Source organism: Marmota flaviventris, chromosome 19 (genome assembly GCF_047511675.1).
Source record: "Marmota flaviventris isolate mMarFla1 chromosome 19, mMarFla1.hap1, whole genome shotgun sequence".
Taxonomy (NCBI): domain Eukaryota; kingdom Metazoa; phylum Chordata; class Mammalia; order Rodentia; family Sciuridae; genus Marmota; species Marmota flaviventris.
The window spans coordinates 11,359,349-11,382,766 of record NC_092516.1 but is presented as its reverse complement, the minus strand read 5'-3'; the positions used below and the strand labels follow the sequence as shown (position 1 = coordinate 11,382,766).

Genomic DNA, 23,418 nt, shown 5'->3' with positions numbered 1-23,418 from the left:
AATCCTAAGCTTGAAAACTACTGTGAAGCTATTTCTAAAACAGCCATTCATATACATCCTGTCATTTCCACCCAAATCTCATTGATCAAAGCAAGTCACATGGCCACGCCCAGTCAAAGGGTAGGGAAGTACATTCCACTCAAGGCAAGGTGTGCTAGAGAGAGGTAGGGAGACCCAGCAGGGATGCTGGGGACCTACGCTGGACCCAGCAGATGGAGAATAACCCTGACAAAATCACAAATGCATATATCCTCAGAAACACCAGTTTAGCTCCTGGGACTTTATTCTACAGTCTGTATCTGTGAGTAGTCATTTGACACAGCAGTGCTTATCACTGTAAAAGACCAAAAATTCAAGAGCGATATCCATCCACTGGGGACTCGGTAAATAAATTACTATGGCATCCTACCACATGATACCAACTGTCGATACATATGTAATATTCTACTTGGGGGGAAAAGAATAAAGAATGCTGGTGTCCTACAACAATAGACCTCCAAGATTCTGAAGATCTATCGATCTATCTCCAAGATTCTCCAATGCGTAACAGCATGTGCACCGTGCTCTTCTATGGGTTAGATAGAGAAAGGAGATAAGAAGAATGTCGATTTTTATTGACTTGAATTTGCATTAAAAAAAAAAATTGAACTACTCCTTTGTCTATCCTTTCTGAACTGTGTGATGCACTACCTGTTGGGGGAGGACCATCAATGGTCCCAATTCCTCTTCCCTCTCTGCACCCACACTCTTTGATGCAGCATGGCCATGTAACTTGCTGTGACCAGCCATACGGGGGTGGAAATGACAGCATGCCAGTAGCTTGCCAACAGTCGAATGTGGCTTTGCCTACTACAAAGCCACAGTGCTCAAGTCCCCAGGGTATTGGTGGAGCCATTCACAAACGGTATATTGGACCAAACGGAGAATCCAGAATTAGACCCCAGGATGTACGGGAGATTAACATAACATCAGCTTCAAATCAGGGTGGGGGAAAGACGGGGTGTTTAATAAACAGCACCATAAAAATGGGTTATCCACCTAAAGAAAATAAGGTTGATCCCATATCTCATCCTAGATATAAAAAATAAACTCTAGGTGAATTAAGGCAGTAAATGTAAGAAAATAAACAATAAAAAGATTTTGTAAAAAGAGAAAGAGAGGAAACGAAGCTATAAAAGGAGATATAACTGATGACCTGGAAATGGAAAATATTTGTATGGAAAATGATGGACAGGGGCTGGGGATGTGGCTAAAGCGGTAGTGCGCTCGCCTGGCATGTGTGCGGCCCGGGTTCGATCCTCAGCACCACATACCAGCAAAGATGTTGTGTCCGCCAAGAACTAAAAAATAAATATTTAAAAAAAAGAAATTCTCTCTCTCTTAAAAAAAAAAAAAGATGGACAAAGTCAGACAAAAGATTATTTTGGGCCAGGCACAGTGGCTCATACCCGTAATCCTAGCAGGTCAAGGAGTCTGAGGCAGGAGGATCACAAGTTCAAGGCTAGCCCCAGAAATGTAGCAAGACTCTGTCTCAAGATGAAATATAAAGGGCTGGGAATGTAGCTTAGTGGTTAGGCACCCCAGGGGTTCAATCCCTGGTGCCAAATAAAAAAAGAAGAAAAAGATTATTCTGGAAAAATACAATTTTTCAATAAAGGACAAAAGGTTAGCACCAAAAATGAACAAAGAACTCTTACAAATTGACAAGAAAGGAGGTCCCACTTCTGATAATAATGAGCCAGTTGGTATCAGACTAAGCCTCCTACAGATTGCAACTATAAACGCTGGGGAAAATGTGCAAAAACAACTATCTGAAGGCACTGGCAGAAGCAGAAGGAAGCCAATACTTGGGAGAAGGGAACAGCACTGGGGAACATGACCCATTTCCAAGCTTCAGACCTAAGGCCCCACAAGAGAAATCCAGCCACAGGAGAAAGCCTCGAATGCTGCCCACACACTCTCGCCACCTCTCTGGCGGACCCCTAAACCGCATGTGCATGAGGCAAACTCAGAGCACCCAGTAAGGCTTTAAAAAAACAAACAAAAAAACCAAAATAGATCTCAGTTACTGCCCATCAGACGGGAGACAGTTTGGAATGTAAATTCAGCCAAGTTATACTTGAAAAAACAGACCAAAGAACAAAATAATAACAGTAAGAAAATTCCACCTAATATGTGAATCACGATGTCCAAAATATTACCCAGAATTACTAGACTTGTAAAATGCAAGAAAAATGTGATCCAACTCAGGAGAAAAGGCAATCACTGGAAAGCAAACCTGATACAACCCAGATGTTGGAAACAGCAGAAAAGGATTTTAAAATAGATATTGTAACTATGCTCAAGGATGCACAGGAAGAAATCTCAGTAGAGGAATAGAAATTATATCTATACACATATGAATCAAATGAAAGTTCTTGATGTGAAAACATAATACATCTAAAATCAAACATTATTTGATACAGTTTAATAGCAGATTAGAGAAGGGAACTCTGTGAACTTGAAACTAGAATAATAAAACTGTGCAACTTGAGAAGCCAAGACAAAGAACTTAAAAATCTCACACACACACACACACACACACACACGTGTTCTCTCCCCTCTCTCTCTCTTAGACTAACATATCAAAAAGACATGAGTTTAACTGGTATCACAGAAGAATAGGAGAGAAAGAATGGCAGAGAAAAGAATTTTGAGGAAAGAGTGGTCAAAGCTAAATTTGGCAAAAGACAAACGTACAGATTGAAGAAGCTCAGCAAACCCCCATCAGCCTAAGTACAAATAAAACCTCAGCCAGGAGCGGTGGTGCACACCTATAATCCCAGAGGTTCAGGAGTCTGAGGCAGGAGGATTGCAAGTTCAAGGCCAGCCTCAGCAACTTAGTGAGACCCCGTTTCAAAATAAGAAGGGCTCAGGGTGTGGCTCAGTGGTTGAGCACCCTTGGGTTCAATCCCTGGTACCAAAACACACACACACACACACACACACACAGAGCGAGGTGCCTTCTAGTCCACCCTGAACACCAGGAAACAGAATCTGAGAGCAGCCAGAAGGCAGCACTTCACACTTGGGCAGTAACGTAGGAATGACCTCCAACTGTGATCAGAAACGGAGGCCAAGACAATGAAATCACCTAGAGGTGCTAGTCAAAAACACAAAACCAAAGTCCTAGTCAGAACCCACACCTAGTGAAAACACCCTTCGTGGATGAAGGCAAAGATATTTTCGGATAGAAGCTACGCCACCAGAAATCCTAAGGACGTTCTTAAAGCTGGAGGGGTGTGGAGTCGGATGGAAACAGCTTCAGGAAGGAATGAAGAGCACCAAGCACCAGACATGATAAATATGTGGGAGACTATTTTTCCATCCTCTTAATTTCTTCATATGACTTTTTAAAGCAAAAGTTATAACAATGTAGTATGAATTCCTCAGCACTCCTAGATGTATCAGATCTATTCAACAGATTTGTAGATGCAAAAAAAGGAAGAGATACAATATCAACTTAAGACTGAAAACCTGGAGAAGTGTACAGTCATCCCCAAAGCAACCACTAAAACAGAAGGAACTCTGGAAAAATCAAAGTGCTCCGTATCTCAGTAGGAGTGTGGGCTTCATGAATGGGAGCATTTTTCAAAACTAACTGAATTGTACACTTGAGATCTGCACATTTCACTGTAGTTTATATATAAATTATTTAATTGTACATATTTATAGGGGTACAGAATACTTTTAATATTTTTAAAAAGAATTTTCTTTAAATGAAAAAGTGCCTATAGAGAAAGTAATCATCCCATAAATATTGTGTTCTGCTAAACCACAGAACATCAGTTTAGGGAATACTGTTTTGTTAATGTGTTCCTTTCCTGCCTACCTCAGGACCTTAGCACATGCCCATCCTTCTGCCTGGAATGCTTTTACCTCACTTCCCTTCCTGGATAACGGCTATTCAGGCCTTCAGTCTTGGCCTAAAGGGCATTTCCTGTGTGAGGCTTTGCCTGACCGTCTCCCACCAATGGCCAAATTAATTCATCCTATTACAGTCCCCCAGCTCCTGGCCTTCCAGCATTTCTTGCTGTAATTAGCGAGCTCATGCCTGCCTACTGTCCGTTTCCCCCACGAGACCCCAAAGGGCACTGGCTCTGCCCGGTCACTGCCCAGCTCTCTGTGCCTGGTGCCAACGAGCTGGAGTGAAGGGCAGGAGGAAAGCCCCCCACCCCACCCCCCGTCCTCTCCCTCCCAACGCACCGCTTTGCTCTCTCCAGGTCGTCGTTGACCTGCTCCAGCTCCCGGATGTACTTCTGCAGCTGATCTCTAACGGCTCTGGTCTGCGCCAGGTCGCCCTCCAAGGCGGAGATCTGCCGGTAGCCCTCAGAGTGCTGCAGCTCAAACTTCTCCTAAGGACGAAAGCAGAGAGGGTGAGCCACGCCAGTCTGACTTCCTGGCGCCTCCTTCCAACGCTCCTGGGACAGGAGCTCCCCTGGGAGTGACAGAAGACCCTGGGGACAGGTGGCAGGCATGTCGTGACCTAGTGCTCCAGCCACATGCCAAGTGCTTCCTGCTCCCTCCCACCCCCCCACGGCATGTGGTACCTGCCCACTCCCAAACCTGGTCCCTACAGCCCCCCAACCATTTAAGGTGTCCATGGATAGAGGAAGCCTCGCCCAACGTGCGTTCTGCACCATCGAGTAGGGGGGACCACCGGTGCTTGTGCATCAGGATGAGAGGAGGGCATCGGGCAAGCAGTGTGACAACGTCCTTTGACCCAGGACAGTCCCCTACAGCACAGGGGAAGTTATGGGAAACTTTTGGGCAAGGAGGGAGGGAGATGAGGAAATGGAAGGAAAATGATCACTAAGTACCAGAGGAAGGTTGGGGTGACTGGCTGGTACTTTCCAAAGTCAGGGAATCACGGGTGCCGTCTCAGGGATGGCTGTGGCCCACTTGGAGCAGTTTACATTTACTGCATGTTGATCTCAGCGCCAGCCTGAGAAGTGGGGACTGAGGCTCAGTTATACAGCCAGCCCAAACCCGCTGGCCGCAGACGACCCAGTCAAGACTGAGCCCGCCACTAGAGCTGGTGGTGTTAAGATGACCCTAGCCAGACACGGTGGCAGATGCCTGTGATCCAGCGACTTGGAGGCCAAAGCGGAGGGTCACACATTCTCAGCCAGACTCAGCTACTCAGTGAGACCCTGTCTCTAAATAAAAAGCACCGGGGTTAGAGCTCAGGGTAGAGGGTCCCGAGTTCAATCCCCAGGACCAAACACGGTGACACTCAGCAGCCCTAAGCCACTTCATTCCAGGTCACCGACGTGCCGCCCATGCTTTCTCCTACTTTTGCTCGTCTTTCAAATTCCTTTCTGCATCAGCACAGCCTTCCCACACTTGCTTCTGTATTTTATTTATGTATTTCATTTTGTGGTGCCAGGGATCAACCCAGGTCCCCCGTGTTAGGCAACGGCTCTACCCCTGAGCGGCACCCTCAGCCCCACCCCCTTCCTGGATTCCACAAACACATGAGAGAAGACACGTCCCACAAGAAAGGCCCAAGGTCCACTGGGAAAGTTGAAAACAAAGGCCAGCTTCTCCTCCACTCGGTCCAGTACACAGAGCTGTTGCTAGACACGGTCCGGATGCGCTGGGGGGTGACGTCATGGTGCCCGGGCCACAGAACAGCCGGTTATTCACAGGGTGGTGACAGGAGGGCATTCCATACCCTCCCGCGGGCCGCCAGGGTCCCTCTGCTGCTCCATCCCTGGCTGTGAGCAGAGCGAGGGCCTGGACAGGCCGAGGCGGCCCGGCCAGTTCCCAGGTGGGGATCTGACTGCCCTGTACCCTTTGCTTGGAGCCGTCCGTCTCTAAGCACGCTGGGGTCCCAGGTCATCACCGCGACTACACTGCAGGTTCCGAGAGGATGCAGGGAGCGGACTTCTCTACCCCCCAGATCCAGATGGTGTCCTCTGAACTGGGGACATGGCAAGCTGTCCTGTCTTGTTGCGCCTTCACTTGGGGCTGATCAGAAGGAGCCGTCAGCTGACGGGGCCTCAATAGCTGCTCTGTCTGATTCCTGCCAGGCGCTGCTTCAGCGCCATGAATGGGCCACTTGTCCAGAAGCCCGTCGCGCGAGCACGTCTCTTAGGTGATGGACAGATGCGTACTGGGGGCAGCGCACTCGTCCTCGGAGATATCTGTTTCCTCCCTGGGAGGCTGTGCGTCTCCCTCCTGCCAGTGGTTGTGCTGAAGAGGGCTTCTGCAGGCTCAGGCTTAAAGCAGCTAATTACTCAGTAACCAAGGGACACTCAGCCTCCAGGGAGTCCCGCGCTCTCCAAACCACAGGGCGGCCTGCAATCCTTCACTCTGTACAGCGTTTGTCCCCGAGTCCTCTCCAAGTTAAGAACCAATGCCATGGGCAGAGAGGTCAGGCTGTCACAGGAGGGAGGGAGGTGGCCCCAGTGTAACACAAACAGACCACCGACACTTGGCCCTGGGCACTGGAGGCAGAGGACGGGCAGGCGGGTCTCAGCTCCCTGCTGGTGTGGGCGGACGCAGACCTGGCGTGGCCAGTTCCACTGCTTCTCAGGGGAAGTCAGAGATCCAGATTTTTCTACACACCTTAGATTGGGATGTTAAATATTTTTTAAAAACCTAAAAATAGAACATTTTACTCTTGAGAGGGAAAACTGTAAACAAACATCTGAAGTCTGGTTAATGCGAAGGCAGAACTCAGGGGAAGATGTGCACAATCTGCAGCCGACTTTGAAATGCATCCGAAAATAAGCTGGCAGGGGGCGCAGACACAGAGGAGGCAGGATGGCAAGGCCACGGGAGAGACCAGGAGGCAGACACGCAGACGTCCCCTGGAGAGGTCTCCCTTGCCCGGTTCTTGGAACCTTTCAAGGTAAATGCTGGGAAAAAGTAAAGGGTCCAGCAAACATCGAGGGCCCGGACGGACCTGTGCGTCGATGGCCAGCCTGGGCTCTCTGGTCTACTGCACCAAGTGGGGACTTCACTGTTTAGCCTCCAAGGTCTTGGGGCCTTTCCGGTCCCTTCTCTGAATCCCCAGGGCATGTGTTGGTCTTGCTTTTTCCCATGCACAGGAAGGCCAGGATTCCACCTGCCACTCACCTTGTCCTCTCTGACACAGGTCCCGGGGAACTTCTCTCACACACCCCAGCCCCTAAGCACCACATTACTGGCTGCACACAGAGACAGACACACACCGCCCCCCTTCCAACCCCAGCTGAAGTCCCTCTCAGCTCCACATGAAGCCTTCTCCAACCCACGCAGACCTTCCTCGTAGAAGGCTCTCACAGCAGAACAATGGGACAGAGCGCCATCTCCCTAACTGCCCGACATGCCATGCAAGTAGGATTAGGTCAGAATGAACCCCACTATTAGGTATGCCTAGAATGCACTTATAAAAAAAAATAATAATAAAAAAAGTTTTTAAGTTGTAGATGGGCACAATACTTTATTTATTTATGTGGTGCTGAGGATTGAACCCAGTGCCTCACTCGTGCAAGACAAGTGCTCTACCACTGAGCCACAACCCCAGCCCCTAATAAAAACTTTTAAAAATATGTTTTAAAATGTGTTTGGAGAGAGAGAAGTGGACAGACACGTACAGACATGTGAGGGCCCTGCCCCCAAATCACTGAGAAGTGGAATCTCAGAATCGGTGGAGCAGAGCTGGGGTAGACAGGATGGAACTGCCTAGGTCTGCCTGGCGTTTATGAAGCCGGCTTGGTGGTCCTGACTGGCAGCCAGGCTGAGAGCCAGTCTCTGGGGCACAGGATGCCCCCAATGGTCATCTGCTAAGTCCTATAGAATGCACAGGAGGCACGGTCTTCACCCGTCAGAGCAGTGGCTCCCTGGGCTCAGCCACATCTGGAGAGAATTTTGGCTGTTTCAACCCCAGAGATAAGGAGATGCCTGCTGGCACGCGCTGGAGGGAGGCCAGGGTGCCCTTAGACACCCACAATGCACCACGTGGCTCACACATCCAGAGGGCAGCTCCCCCTTCTCCATAGGGACACATCCAAGGCATTCAGCCATGCCCCAGACTTCAGACAGTCTGCGACCCTGTGTGGAGGTGTTTTATCTCACACACACCCCCCTATGATGAGGTTTAACTCATCCCCTTTAAGAAATTAATAACAGTAAAATAGAATAATTATAACAATAAGGCAGAGTAAAAGTTACTCAAAACTATTGTTTATGTCTGGAATTTTCCATATAATACATTCTGAGGTAACTAAAACCATGGAAAGTGAAACTGCAGATAGGGGGTGACCGCAGGGTCTGCACTGGGAAACGTCCCCTAGCGCTCTAACGAGGTACCCGTTCCGCAGGCCTCTGCCCACTGATGACACCCATGAGCCGCAGGTGACCAAGAAGCACTAGAAACGTGTGACTGAGGCATCGAGGGCTGGGTGCTCATTAACTTCCTTTTCAACAGCCACCTGTAGCTGGGGGTTACCATCCTGGTCAGCACAACCCGGGCCTCATGATGATCAGCAACTCTAGTGACCATCCAACATCCAGAAAGAGCTCCCTGCCATGTGCCCTGGGAAATCAGCACAGGGCTCCAGGAAAGGCCTTGGACGCGGGTGTGACTTGCTTCCCATAGAGCTCCATCCAACAGGGGCACAGAGTGCAGTGACCACCCCTCCCCCAGGCCTGCAGGAGAGGGGACCTGGCCTTGGCCCACACCCCCCAGCGCCCCTCCTCTAGCCCGTCCTTGCTGCAGGCCTGCCCCTGCCTGAGCACACCTCGCCCAGCCCTCACCTTGACCGTCTCCAGCTCCAAGCGCAGGCGGTTGTTCTCTGACAACAGGTCCCGGTTCCTGGACTCGATCTGTTGCAGCTGTGTCTCCAACTCAGCTTCATATTCTCGGCTTCCCTCTTGGAATTCTCGAAGTTCCTCCTGCGTATTCTCTGCCCTGCAGCAGAATCGCCCAAAGTCAAATGATAATTTACTGAGCACCTAGTATGTGCTGCACTGTGCCCGTCACTGCGGGACACGGATCACCTCTTCACTGACAGTACTTCCATTTTACACACAAGATGTGGTTTAGACAAGATGAGTAACTTGTCTAACCATCACACAAGAAATCAAACAGAATTGGGAACTAACTCCCATGTACCCGACTCAAAGCCATTTCTTAACAAACTCACCATTCGCTCAGTCAGTCAGCATATACCAACATGTAGCAAGTATACTTGGGATTTTGTATCCTCTGCAGATTTATTACATACATTATTTCATACATGTATCTCCACCATAGGCCTGTCCCCAGCCCATCCCAAAAGTCTGTCTGGCTTCTCAATCCTTAAAATTCAAGAGACTTGTTCCCTTCAAAACCAAACCTGAATAAACTTTAAATCAAACTAAGAATAAAGAAACGAGAGGGACTGGAACAAGACCTCACATGGAGATCCTAAGAGCCCAACAAGGACAAGCACTGGACTCACACACACAGCTCCAGACGTGCCCACTGAACGTTGGCTTCCGATTTTAAAATCTGCCAACAACCTGTTTTGTTAGGCACAGGGGAAAGTTCTTTTCTAAAAACCCCATTTATAACTGAGTGCAACGGCATCCAGGAACTGGCTGTGGGTCACAGCGGCCCGAGTTTCCACCCTCGCAGGTGGCGGGGCGGTCAGGCACAGCCCTGCAGCTGATTCCAGCTCTGCTCCTCGCCGGCAGTGACCCTGGGCAGGAGGCTGCCTCCCCTGAGGCTCTCTTCATCTATAAAACAGGCGACAGCAGCTCCTTCAGGGGCCCTTCTGAGTGTGAGATGAGCCCTTCACGGGGCAGGTGCATAACGGGCCAGCAATAAGAACTCTCCCAGGAGCAGGAGGCCAGCTGGGCTCTGCAGGACTCACCTCTGCTTGTAGGTCATTGCCAGGTCTTTCCAGTAGCTCGCTTCTTCCTCCTCGGAGCCAAAAGTCTTTCCTGAGTCTTCCATGGTAGAAACGGGGAAGGGATCACACTTCCTGGGGCATGGTGTCTAGGAGAGAAGGTTTCAAAGTGACGGTCCGTATTTTTAACAACAATGACAGATTCTTGAAGTTGATTCTGGATTAAGTGATAAAATATTGCTCCCAAACAGAAACTAAATCCAAGCAAAAAACAGCCCAGCTGTCACATTCCACAGGTTAAGATTGATTCACTCCATGAATCTTTACTGAGCACCTACCATAGGACCCAGATAGCCACACAGAATGTCCGCAAGACCCCCGCTTCCCCTCAGGGGGAGGAGATGTAAGGTACCATCCGTGGTGAGTGCAAGAACACAGGCACAGGACACCGTCACGTGACACGGACGTCTCTGTAGAGCACACACGTTGGTGTGTTTGGACACACACAGGATCAGAGAAACTGCCACCACAGTGAAAATGAGAAGTATTTCTGCAGTGACCAGGATGCTTGGGGAGGGAGTCCCCAACTCAACCTGAGTCAGGAGGGGGACCTCCCAGGACAGGTGATGCCTGAGCAGCAGGTGAAAGAATATGACAGGCAAAGGTGGAGGAGGAAGAGGACACGAAACATCAGGAGAGTAAGTCGGTTGCGGGGCACTGAGGAAGTCAGGGAGGCTGAGGTTGGAGGCCAGAAGGATTAAAACAGAGGAGCTAAACCAGTGGGGTTTTTTTTTTAAATTTTTTTTAATATTTATTTTTCAGTTTTCGGTGGACACAACATCTTTATTTTTATGTGGTGCTGAAGATCGAACCCAGCGCCCCGCGCACGCCAGGAGAGCACGTTACCGCTTGAGCCACATCCCCAGCCCCCAGTGGGCTTTTTTGACCTGTTAAGAAACCCAGGGGCAGTGTTCTCCTCTACCATGCCCCATGCTACGATGCTCTGCCTCACCTTGGGCCCAGGCAATGGAGTCGGTCAACCACAGACTGAACCTCTGAAACTGTGAGCCCTCAAATAAACTTTTCCTCCTCTTTTAAAAAAGGTGGTGGCAGCAGCAGCAGCAGCAGCAGCCAGGCAGGGTGGTGCACATCTGTGATCCCAGAGACTTGGGAGGCTGGGACAGGAGGATCACAAGTTTAAGGCCAGCCTCAGCAACTTAGTAAGAGCTTGTCTCAAAATAAGAAATAAAGGGCTGTGGATGTAGCACAGTGGTTGGCAGAGCACTCCTGGATTCAATCTCTAGTGCCACCAGGAAAGAAAAAAGAAAGAAATATATCAGGAACCAGGAACAGTGGTGCACGCTATAATCCCAGCAATTCAGGAGGCTGAGGCAGGAGGATTGCTTGAGCCCAGTTTGAAGCCACCAGGACAGCATGGTGAGATCTCATCTCAAAAAAATAAGCAACTTTGAAAAAAAAAAAACAGGATTCCAGGACTTACTACATTTGAGAGCAGGGAGAGAGGGAAAGGAGATGGAGGTATCTCCTGGGTCTAGCTCTGGCCACAGGTACCTCAACTATCCCCATCACCAAAGATGGAAAGTACCAGGAGGAGTGGGTGGGTTGGGGGAGACAAACCCGTCTGGGGAATTTTGGGTTTGACTCGTCCAGGACACAGTTAGATGCAACAGCGGACCCGAAACTCAGGGCTGAACTCTAAGCCAACGGTAGAGTCTCCCGAGGACCACGTGTGGCACTTGGGGATGCCAATGCTGGAAAGGCAGGCAGAGAAAGGAAAGAGGAGACAAGGAGGAAGAGCTGTCCCAGGAGAGGACAGTGACAAGGGGACATTCCATAGCAACCAGGACACAACAGAGAAGCAGATAAGAGCTGGAAAATATCCAGGACACTGAGGGACATGCCAGTCACAGGGGCCTGAGCCCGAGTTTCCAGGTTGTGCAAAAGAGAAGGAAGCTGAGCACAGGAGAGAGAGCCTGGCAGGTGACAGCAGATGGGACATGGAGACAGGGGTCCAAGGAGCTGGAGGAGGGAGCTGGCTCCGAGGGCTCGGGCTGCTCCAATTTCCACCAACCTGGGCTAATAATGGCTTGTCAGCTCCCTGTGGCTAGACCTCCTCTTTCTCTGATGTCACAGCCTATCTTCCGAGTTGGAGGCCTTGAGCTTGCCAAAAGTTAGGAGTCCACATATGATGTCATCAAGGTCCCTCCCTCCCTCAGGCTCCTAGGGGTCCACCCCGCTGCAGACATAACCCACAAGCTGAATCTTTGGTTAAACACACAAACCATGAGGCTGTTCTCTCCCTCCTAATTTTTAACCCTTCCATAATTCAGAGAAAACATACCACTTCCTCCCCACTCCATCCCGACGGGGAAGTGTCTGAGAGCTCCATCCAGGTTGAGAAGACGGGTATGGCCAGAGTGGCTGATGGATAGATTTTTTCCCAGCCACTCATCCTTCCCGCCATCTTGCTGTGACCGTGCCCCAGTATTACCCTGGGGAACGCACTCCACTCTTACTGCATGTGGTTCATGGATTTGAGATCATTCTCTGGCTCTGGGAGACAACCTAGTCCTCTGGCATCAGTGACTGGCACGGGGATGGCCGGACCCAGGTGAGCACTGTCACTACTGTGACATTGACTGGTACATGAGCTGGGCCCAACCCAGGCATGAGCCAATGACAGAGGGACCGGACCCAGTGGTTGAACTAACGGCTGGCGCGGTGGCTGGACGCAGCCAAGGACAGGCTGCGCCACCGGAGCCACGGAGTGCCCTCCTTCCGCACAGCTCCCCAGAGGACACTTCCTACCGGGGTTGGTCAGTGGTAAGTGGCAAGCTCAGGACGGCCAGTGCACATCTGGCCATCACCACGGAGAGCTGGACTGATGAGAGGTGGGGTCTCTCGGTACTGCTGCCACCCCTGCACCCTGTCTCAGCAGATTTAAGGACAGGAGAATCAGTTCCCTGTGGGTTGGCTTTCTGCCACAGACAAGACCTAATCAATATATGAAGAGAACATTCTTATTGCTCCAAGTAAAAACAGGTAGAGTGTTGACGGAAGAGGAAAGGGTAGAGGGTGGCCTGGCCCAGATTCTAAGCCAGTCGCTGACTTGGCCAGGCGCAGTGGCTCACACCTGTGATCCCAGCAGCTCGGGAGGCTGAGGCAGGAGGACAGCAAGTCAAAGCCAGCCTCAGCAACTTAGCAAGACCCCGACTCTATATATATATATATATATATATATATATATATATATATATATATATATATATATATATTGGGGCTGTGGATGTGGCTCAAGCGGTAGCGCCCTCACCTGGCATGCGTGCGGCCCGGGTTCGATCCTCAGCACCACATACAAAGATGTTGTGTCCGCCGAAAACTAAAAAATAAATATTAAAATTCTCTCTCTTAAAAAAAAAAATATATGTTATATATATATATAATATAATATATAATAGAAATAATATATATTATTTATTTATTTTAATGCTAGGGATATAACTCTGGGGTAAAGCACCCCTGAGTTCAATCTCCAGTACCAAAAAAAGAGTAATTGACATGATAAGGAGAAGGGGTAAATCCAGACTGACCACTCTGTGCTCCAGCTTAAGTTCAAAGGAGCCCAGTTCTCATCTAACATGTAGTTACCAAACCAGTTCCATAACCTCAAGAGCACAGAGCTCATGCATCTATAGATGAGCGCCATGTGCCCATTAACACACTGGTGACCCCATGGAGGCCAGCGTCAGCTATGTGGCATAGAAGACAGCACACAATTGGGTGAGGTAGTACCTAACACAGACTAACTATTCTGACTGTTCAGAAAAAAATCACACACAAGATCCCAGGTGACCAGTCCCCTGCTTACTTCTCTAAACATCTCCTACCTCTTATTGGTTTTTGTCCCAAGCACACTGTCTTCACTCTTGCTTGAACACACCAAGTTTGCTCCCACCACAGGGCCTTTGCACTTGCTCTTCCCTTGGCCTGGAATGTTTTTGCCCCAAGTCTCTGTCCAGCAGGCTTCCTTCTTGCCATTCAGCTCTCCAGTGAAATGTTGTCCACAAAGAGACCATATTTAAATACTCTATCAACACTCCCCTCCAACTTTCACTAAGCTACTAACTTCTGCTGCATCTTATTTCATCACTTTTGAGTTTTGTTTATCTTCTCCATGGGAATGCCAGTTCTTGTATAGCAAGCTTTTTCATCCCCAGTGCCTACAACAGTGTCTGGCATTCAATGAATGGGAACCAGGGAGAGATGGAGACTGATAACTGGGAAGGGCTGTGAGCAGAAGGAAAGGCAGCAAGACGGGGCCTGAGGGAGGAGAGAGGCGCTGAAGCTTGCTCACACCTGGAAACCCCAAGACACTATCAGAGAACCAAACCCAACTCTCCCCAGGTGCAGCTGGGAACGGTAATGAGAAGTGGCTGGAGAAGATGCGGAGTGGGAAACCCGCCCACCCAGGGTCACGTGATGAGCAGTAGCCCACGCAGTTACTGGAGTTCAGAGGCTCCTCCTGCATGCTTACAAGGGAGTTTTAGAAAAGGGCTTCTTAAGACCTTTATCTTGGCCAATGAGGCTTAAAACTGAATCCTCTGGAAAGGATGCGAGACGTGTTTGGAAGTGATGTGATGGTGAGTGGGTGGGTCTAATTATAAGAAGGCCAGAGAGAAGGGCCCAGCCTTGACCTTCAGGGACTGAAGAGAAACCACACAGACCCTGGACTACATCAGAGCCTGCACAATCCTGTATGTCAACTAAAAGGACAAGGGGCACAGGAATGGATTTCAACCCAAACCCCACGCCACGCATTCTAAAAGCAATAGTTAGGGAAGAGGAAAGAAATTCTGAAGAAGGGGGAAGAAGTCTAGTGTAAAGAAGCAACCATATGTATGTGTGTGTGTGTGTGTGTGTGTGTATCTATACACACACACACACCAGGGATTGAGCCCAGGGGTGCTTAAACACTGAGCCACATCCCCAGCCCTTTTTGAGACAGGGTCTCAGTAAGTTGCTTAAGACCTTGCTAAATTGCTGGGGCTGTCCTTGAACTTGTGATGCTCCTGCTTAAAAATATATTTCCTTTTACTATTTGGAATCTGGCTTGGAAAGTCCTATGGCTCTGCTCTCTGCCACAGAAAGCAGGCTTGGTGACTCACAAAGGCTCTCTCCTTCCAGGATTATCTACTGACTTTTTACCTTGGCCTTCTACTTGCTGTTGGCTGGGCATTTAACAAACTCCTTTCAAAGGACACTAGCCGCCTCAGGCTGTTCTGCCCTAAGAGGTAGGCAGTAGCTGAAACGGATGGTAGAGCAGGAACATGGCACGCACTGGCCATCTTTCAAGGGGCAAGTTAGTGGTAGAAGCAACCAGAACCAAGTCCAAGGCCTTGCAGGAGTTGCAGACAGACTGACTGGAGGTCAGATTCCCTCATTTCATTTGGCCTATGGTCCTTTTAAAGACACTATAGAAGGCAGGTGTTGGTTCATACTGGTCACAGCATACACAGCTCTGTACCTTCTATCTTTTTTGGGGGGTGGGGGGGGATACCAGAGATTGAACTCAAGGGCACTTGATCACTGAGCCACATCCCCCAGCCCTGTTTTGTGATTTATTTAGGGACAGGGTCTGAGTTATTTAGCATCTCACTTTTGCTGAAGTTGTCCTTGAACTTGTGATCCTGTCTCAGCCCGAAAGCCGCTGGGATTACAGGCATGCGCCATTGCACCCAGCTTGTAACTTCTATCTTTAAAGTGGATTCTACACTTAATTCACCTGTGTGCAGATCTTCCTGTCAACACGTCCAGAAGTCTGTGGACCAATCTGATGGGGACCTCAAATATACATGCAGCATGCAAAAAACAAACTAGGATCCAGTGGTACAGAAACTGTTTGGCATCACTTAGAACTCTACCTCCTATAAAAATTCTATAAAAATTCATTTCAGCATTTTTTGCATGATTAAATGGAACAGGAATGTCTCAAAACACACTGGAGACACACATCTCTGATTTCAAAACTCGAAAAAATTAAGTGGTCCCTCTTGGCTTCCCTCTGAGCAAAGAAAGTCAGCACAGCTGATCAGGATCAATACACAGGTAGAAACCATCAGGAATTAACTGGCTGCCCTTCTCCACCCAAACCCCACCTCCTTCCCGATCAAAACAAATGCAAGAGCTGAGGGGAAAGGGAGGGAAGAGAGAGAAGCTGGCAAGTGTTCACACATGCACCAAGAGCCTTGTTACCACGCAGGCTTTGCACTTTGCAGAAGTGACATCACTGGGGCAAAAATCAGTGAAGAGTCAGCAAGCCTGGTGTCTCTTTGTGCCTTCAAGGTCTATAATGATCTACCTACAAAAGTACTGAAGCATGCAAGGACAGGTGCTCAGGGATACACCCTGTCATTCACTAACATGGAAAACTGGAGAAACCTAAGTGTCAGCAGAAGACTGATGGAAAACTGCAGTTGTTGAGAATTACATGTACACATACGGAAGAAAGCTCATGGTGTGTTGAAAGAGGGTCGTTCTTGTTTATCTTCCTCTCTCTGCAACACGGTTAGAAAAGGGTCTGGAAGGAAGTGCCAGGGTAGGGGTAGAGCAGGCACCAAGATAACTACTTGTACCTGGCACACTTCTTTACACTAGACTTTTACAGTAAGCATGTCATTTTTGAAATTTTAAAAAGCTTATGCTAGGGGGAAAAATAGCTATTGTTCCAAGATAATTTTACTCTTTTGAACCAAGATACCAGGGAATTTTTCCTACTGTCTTCCCCTCCTCTATTCCTTTTAATCACTTCTTGAATGCCTGCCTACTATGTGCTCTGCTGGGAGAGGCCCGCAAAGCAATACTAGCTGCAGGGACAAACTTTCTGGGCACTGGCAGGATTAAGTTAGGAAACTGTCTTGCAAGAGATGGGAGTGTAATCTTTCTGGGTTCACAAGTTCTAAGGCAAAGAATACATTTCGGAAACAAAAATAACGTCCTAACAGAGTAAGCCAAGTTAGGATACTATTATCCAAAGTGGGATAAAATACACAGTTCAGAGAGACCGTAAGACTTCAAGGGCACAGATCATCAGCATCTAATACAACACAAAAGAGCTGAGAGGAAAGATTAAGTTTCAAAACTGGTGAAATACCAGCGAGGTAGGGGGAGGGGCAAGGGTGGTCAGATAACAAGAGGCTCTGGGAGTAGCGGGGTATTCAATTACGCTTCAAAGCACCCTACTCAAGTCCTAAAACGCCATCCTAGCCCAGAATACATTGAAACAAAACCAGCCTAGAAAATGACAAACCTGGGCACAGCACACGCTGCCAGGGCCCTTTCTTTAGAAAGGAAGTTAAAAGGGGCCTCGGGCTAAAAGTAGAAAGAAAGAGGCACAACCTGGTACGAACCCTGGACAAAGAAGACGGGGCGCTCGGGCTCTCGGGAGGCCGAGAACCTGAGATGACTTAGAGAAGATAAAGTACCTGCCCCAAAGCAGTGTCCAGGTGACGGCGGGGTTTCCCGGGACCTCGGGGAGGCAGGTAAGCCCAGCCAGCATTCAAGCTGCGGAATAAGCGCTTTTCACCCTTTATTCAATCCTGCCCCAAAGTGCTGTCCCGAGAAATCCGAACCGCCCCGCTGCAGAGGTCTGAGAAAAGCGGGTGGAAGGAGACTGCTCCAAGGGAGGGAGATGCAAAGGCGGGGGTGGTTTTTGGAAGGAAGCCTGCGCTCGGGGTGAAAATGGGGTGGGGACATGGGCACGAAGGCGGAGGTGGCGCTGGAAGTGAAGGAATGAGGGGGACCAGGGGCCCGCAGGAGAAGCAGGGGCGGGAACGGGCGGGTGGCGGGATGGAGGGGCGGAAAAGAGACGAGGGGCGTCTAGGAGGCGACCTCGAAGGAGGGAAGAGCGGTAGAGCCGGGCCGGGGGACCAGGAGGGCGAGGTGACCCAGGAAGTCCCCAGGGCGGGCAGGGCAGCGGGGCTGGAGAGACCAGCGCAGAAAGCGGAACGAGGTTGGCCACCCGAGGAGCTGGGCGCGAGGGGCACGCGGTGGGCGGGCGAAAGTTAGGAAGCGGGGCTCCGGGAAGGCGCGGTGTTCGGGAGCCCGCGGAGCCCGGGCAGCGGGAGAGGGCGCGCAGGGTCCCTGCAAGGCGGCGGCGGGGTGCGGTCCCGCGAGCGCGGGCGGGCGCCGGGCGGGGCCGGAGTGTGGCCGCAGCTCCCACTTACCGGGCTCAGGCGCCGAAGACCCGGCGGCCCGGGCGGCGAGGGTGGCGCGGCCCGGGTCCTCGGATCTCCGCCCCGGCGCTCGCGGCCGGCGCCGCCCATTGGCTGCAGCGCCACGGGTCCGCGTCCGGCTCGGCCAATCAGCGCCGAGCAGCGCGGTTTGGAAACTTTTTTCCCAGGCCCGGGCGCGGCGGGGCCACGCGGCGGCTGCCCTGCGCGGGAGGGGCCGGCTGCTGGGCGGCGACTGGCCAGCCGTGGAGAAGGGGCCAGCTGCCCTCCCCAGCACCCGGGACGGGCTTGTCCTCGCGGGCCACGCACTTCAGGAAAAGACGCCGGCCTCTTGCACACCGACTGCCTTCCCCTTCTTCCCCTTCCCCCCAATCTGAAAGAAGGGCAAAGACCCAGGCCCGCCGAGGCCACCAGTGTTCCGTGTCCTTTCCAGTCCTTTACACCCGGAATAGAATCGTCAACTTCATTGTTTGCTTCAGAGGCAGCCCAAGAGCTTGACTTTGAATGCTAGCTCTGCCCCTTGCTAGCGGTGTGCTCTTGTGCAAGTTATTTAACTACGCTCTCAATTTCTTCTGTAGAAGGAGGTTAGGTCAGTCAGCTTTGCACATAGTATGAACAATATACGTATTTGTTAAATGACTGGGGTTTTTGTAGAATTATTATGTATCTCAGGCACACTAACTTCTTGACAAGCTTTTTTTTTTCTTTCGTTTAACTCTCGAGACAGGTTAATTGTTCACTAACAAATATTAATCAAGCAATTTTATGTACTAGGCACTCTTAGAGCACGATGAACAAATCAGACAAAGGTACCTGTCCTCCAAGTGCTCATATTTTGAAAAGAAAAAGGCACTAAACCAATAAGCGAATAAAATAATTTCGGGTGTCATGATAAGTTATGAATAAAACAAAGTTGTGATAGAAAAGGGATGAGCGGGGTCATTTCAGATAAAATGGTCAGGAGAAGCCACTTTAAGGATGTGATGATGGAGCTGAGTCTTCCCCGCCCCCCATGATGAGAACCACAGGAAAACACTTTTATTGTACTTATTTTAAAAGATGAGAAGACAAAGGTGCGGGAAGTTAAAGGAGTTGCCCAAGGTACTACAATTAGTAACTAACAAATCAGCATTCAAAACTGGCTCTCTTTGATTCTGTTTGATTTTTCACCATAAACTAGAGGCAGAGAATCCCTCCTGCCTCCCTGCTACAATTAGAATGACCTTTCTCTAATAATTCTTTGACTCCTTGCTAGTTCCTTAAAGAATTTCAGACACACAAAAGGAAACCCCAACACCTACATCAACAGGGTAAAGGAAAGTACCAAAGTGTTTTTCCAGAAATTTCCAATCTGGTCCCAAACACTAACAAATCATTTGCATATGGCTTGATGCTCAGTCTGAGGCCTTTACCTTCTAAATTTTACTTGACCTTTAGAACTCTAAGGTTTCTGGGCAGGAAGTAATCACCCAGTTCCTAGACAAGTTGAAGCACAAACTGGTGAGGTATTGGTCTTGCCTAAATGGAAATGATCAAATTATTTGCACTAGTTGGTTCTCATTTTCCCAATGTTTCCATAAAGAACAGGGAAGGATACTGAAATGATTATCGTTAAAAGTTTTATTCAGGGGGCTGGGGATGTGGCTCAAGTGGTGGCCTGCTTGCCTGGCATGCGTGCGACCCGGGTTCGATCCTCAGCACCACACACAAACAAGGATGTTGTGTCCGCCGAAAACTAGAAAATAAATATTGAAGGATTCTCCCTCTCTCACACACTCTCTTTAAAAAAAAAAAAGTTTTATTCAGGACAAAAAATTGGGGGAAAGGATTTGTCATTAGGCAAAATCTTAAAATGTTTCCCTCTTTATCTAATTAAAAATAATAATAATACTGTTCAAATCAGTATACCTGGTTCATTTCAGCTCCTTCACTGCCAAACCTGGGGGCAGGTTTGCTTGAGTTTTTTTTTCTTTGCAGCTTTGAGATATGACTCTGTAACAGAGAGCTCAGTTTCTCTCCTTAGAGTCTTCTGTAACAGTGGCCCCTTCGCCTTGTGACTATAGCCTTCAATGCTCTAAGGTTTACTTTTTTAAAAAAATATTTTTTTCTCTCTTCTCCCCTCTCCCCAACAAGATTAGGGAGACAGTGTTATCTTTTCTTCCCCTTGAACAAGCCCACTACAGGAAGGAGAAGCCTGCTGAAGATCTGGGAAATGAACATCTCCCAAATTAACAAATGAATTCTAACAAGCTAACTGGGTGACCTAGGACCCCCCTACTAGAATGTAACTCTTGAAAAGTTCCTTTAAAACCCCCCTGTCCCTCTTGATCAGGAGTGTCACAGCCTTTGGGACAGGATTCCCTTGTGTTTCTCCTTCGCTAGTAAAGCAATAAACCTTCTTTTACCTTTTTTCTCAAAATCGTGTCCTCATTATTAAATTGGTATTGGTTGGCATTGGGGAGAGGGACCGAGCTTTTGGTTACACTTCCACCATAATTTACCAATTCAAAACACTCAACCTAACATAGGCAGGAAAGCAGTTACTGAGGAGAAACCCCTGTAACAGCAGCTTGGATAACTGAGAAGCCAAATCAAATGCAAAGTAGCCATTCAAATAACACAAAAATAAGTCTTCATCCTTGTTTCATAAATGTGGAAGTTATTATTTGGATAAGGAAAAACTTAGACTTACTAAATAGAACTAAATTAATAGAGGCTATCTGTACTTAACATATATCTTAAGAGAAATTACTGTTTCCTTGTTTATGTTTGTTAACAAAATCTTGTTCAGAAATACTCAACTAAAGTTTAAAAGGAGGGGTGAAACCATCTAAAAGAGTAGCATATTTGTTTGATACTTTGGGAAAAAAAATCATAGAAACACGGTGGGTTTTCATGTGTTTCAATTCCCACTTGGAAAATACTACCCAAACACAGACACAATGAAGATCTACTCCGCAATAATAAATACCTAAGCAGGCAGATGATGTTTACTTGCTGTGTGCCTTCTGGAAAATTAAATACAGGCACAAAGGGTTCTTCAGGGACATGTTGGATCTTGCCCTTCACAATACATGTCTACAGCGACGTATTAATCACCACTAAATACGAATTGCCCAATGAAACCACCTCATCCTGAAGACTTCAGTTAAAAAAAGAAAAAGAAAAAGAAAGTTCTCATTTAGTAATTTCTACTTACTGATTCTTTTGTAAAGTTAATTTGTTTCTCGGCAAACTTAAAAGTAGAATGTTTTGAGTAATATTCTGCTAGCACATTCTCAACTGTGCCTAGGTTCAGATAATACGTGCTTTGTTTTTCTCCTAATTTGCAACAGGAAATAGCGAGCAGCTGGCAGTTTTAGAAATCACCACGTTGGCCTGATGAGTCTTTAAAAAAAAAAAATCACATCAAGTGAAAAATCGTGAGGTGCCACTGAAAAAACACACCCACAGCATGTTTATCCAGCTAAAACAAAAAAGTGCTGTTAGTTTCACAAAGCTTTTGTAACTGTAGGGTCTCCTTTTTTGTCCACTGTCAATGGAAACGTTGTATTCATTTGTAACGAGCTCTGGATCAGGGCTTTTAAAAACACGATTTTTTAACTGAGGTCGCCACGGCCCTCTTTAATTGTTGGTGACAGTATCCAGCGTTAAGTCTTTGCACGCGCTTTATCTGTGCCAGCTGGGTCGAAACTGCGAGAAAGCAACCGAGGACTTCGCAGGGAGCCCGGGCGGCAGGTTTTCTCCTCCTCTCGCCACTAGGCTGCACTAGTCGTAATTAAGGACGCTGTGAAACATGCGCCATTTAATTTTTAAAAATAAGTAGGACTGTCACGTGGCCAGGCGGGCGGGGGGCGGAAAGCCGAAGCGACCGAGTCTTTCAATGAAATCCCGTGCACATCGCTTGGCCCCCCAAAAGAGCTTAATTCTATTAAATCCCGTTCGGCAGGTTTTTCCTCGGTTCTGCCCCCACAAGCTCCCCCAATTCTCCGCTTTGAGGTCCCAACCGCTTCCACAACCTCAGGGTAGGGGAGAGGCCTTCTTAAACTGGGGATTTCTGCGGAGAAATCCCGGGCAACCCCCCGGGAAGGTCCCTATTTAGGGGTTTATCGGGAGGGGACTGAGCCTGACGAGGCTGCAGGGCCGCGAGGCCCCGCCCCCCCCGGGGGTTCCCAGCGTGCCCCGCGCGGCGAGGACGCGGCGGCGGGGGCGGGGCGAGCGGCAGAGAAGGGCGTCGGTTTTGCGACAGGGGCGGTGCGGTGCGGAAGCGGAAGTGGAGGGTGCGCTTGGCGGCGGCGGCGGGAGCTGCGGAGTCGGGAATCAAAACAAAGGGCCTGGGGGGGGCGGGGGGAAGGCGGCGGGGCCGGAATGTGAGCGGAGGTGGAGCCGGCGGCCGAGGTGAGTTTGCTGTCAGCGCTGGGACTGGACCCTGACAGGCCCACTGCTCTGGGGCCGCCGGAGCTGGACGAGGGGCAATGCCCCCCTCCTTCCCCCACCTATTGCTGGTGGGGTGAGAGGAGAGGTGGCTAGTCCGAGGGGAAGGAGTGGGACCCGCGGCACGGGCTGCTTCCAATCAGTCGGCTGGTCTCCCCTTCAAGTTCCTTCACTACTGTCACTGTTATGCAGACGTTCCCCTTTGGGGTATTTGGCTCCCCGCCCGCACCTGTCTCCCTGCTCCCTATTGGGCCCTCCAGGTGAGAGGAGCAACCTTCCCAGAGGGGTATGCAAAGTTGGAAAGTGAAAAGAAAACGTTAGGAATGGGTGTTTTGCAATCCTCCCGAGCATTTTGCATTCAGCTGGGTCTTTCAACAACCGGTAGGGTGGTCGCCTTGGGGTTTCAACCACTCCCCCTATAATTGTATGCGACCTCCTGATACCCTTTTTAGAGTTTCCCAAGCACCTTTTCTGATTTTACCAAGAGATTTTCAGCTATGTTTTTATTTTTTGCACTTCCCAGCATCTCTGAGCGATAGTCTTCTGCTTTGCATGCAAAAAAATTTGAAAATTAAACGTTCTTATTTGACGTTTATTGAGCTCATCATTTGTTCAACAGTTATTTCTTGCTATATGCCAGGCACTGTGCTAGATGCCGGAGATAATAATGAATAAGAAAACATCCCTGGAATGTTGTCCTAGAGTTTACATTCTAATGGGACTAAAAGAGAATAAAATAGCAGGTAAAAAATAAGAATAAAGTAGCAAGGAGAGATGTGAAAAAGAAAAAAAATGGTGATGGAGTGGTGTGGGAGCCCAGGACAAGATAGGGTGACGAGGGAAGGCCATTTGCTAAGTGTTCCAAATGGATT

General features: G+C 49.0%; 2 protein-coding genes across 12 annotated transcripts in view; one reads left to right on the top strand and one right to left on the bottom strand.

Moving 5' to 3' along the window:
- Positions 1 to 18,186, bottom strand: part of Nde1 (nudE neurodevelopment protein 1) — a 41,835-nt gene extending 23,649 nt beyond the window's left edge. For 3 of the 5 annotated variants that reach the window (XM_027940455.3, XM_027940456.2, XM_027940458.2), the window contains exons 1-4: positions 18,107 to 18,186; positions 9,888 to 10,012; positions 8,788 to 8,941; positions 4,246 to 4,394 (exon numbers count right to left, since the gene is read on the bottom strand). In XM_027940455.3, the coding sequence (XP_027796256.1) occupies positions 4,246 to 4,394; positions 8,788 to 8,941; positions 9,888 to 9,970 (386 nt within the window). In that variant the 5' untranslated portion in view covers positions 9,971 to 10,012; positions 18,107 to 18,186. Of the gene's footprint in view, positions 1 to 4,245; positions 4,395 to 8,787; positions 8,942 to 9,887; positions 10,013 to 13,197; positions 13,264 to 13,771; positions 13,905 to 18,106 lie in introns of those variants that run through there. The other 2 variants (XM_071605666.1, XM_071605667.1) reach the window with 2 other exon arrangements.
- A 4,245-nt stretch (positions 18,187 to 22,431) lies between these two features.
- Positions 22,432 to 23,418, top strand: part of Marf1 (meiosis regulator and mRNA stability factor 1) — a 37,817-nt gene continuing 36,830 nt past the window's right edge. For 6 of the 7 annotated variants that reach the window (XM_071605612.1, XM_027940448.2, XM_027940447.2 and 3 more), the window contains exon 1: positions 22,432 to 22,510. The gene's annotated coding sequence lies outside the window, so the exon portion shown is untranslated. Of the gene's footprint in view, positions 22,511 to 22,545; positions 22,807 to 23,418 lie in introns of those variants that run through there. The other variant, XM_071605611.1, reaches the window with a different exon arrangement.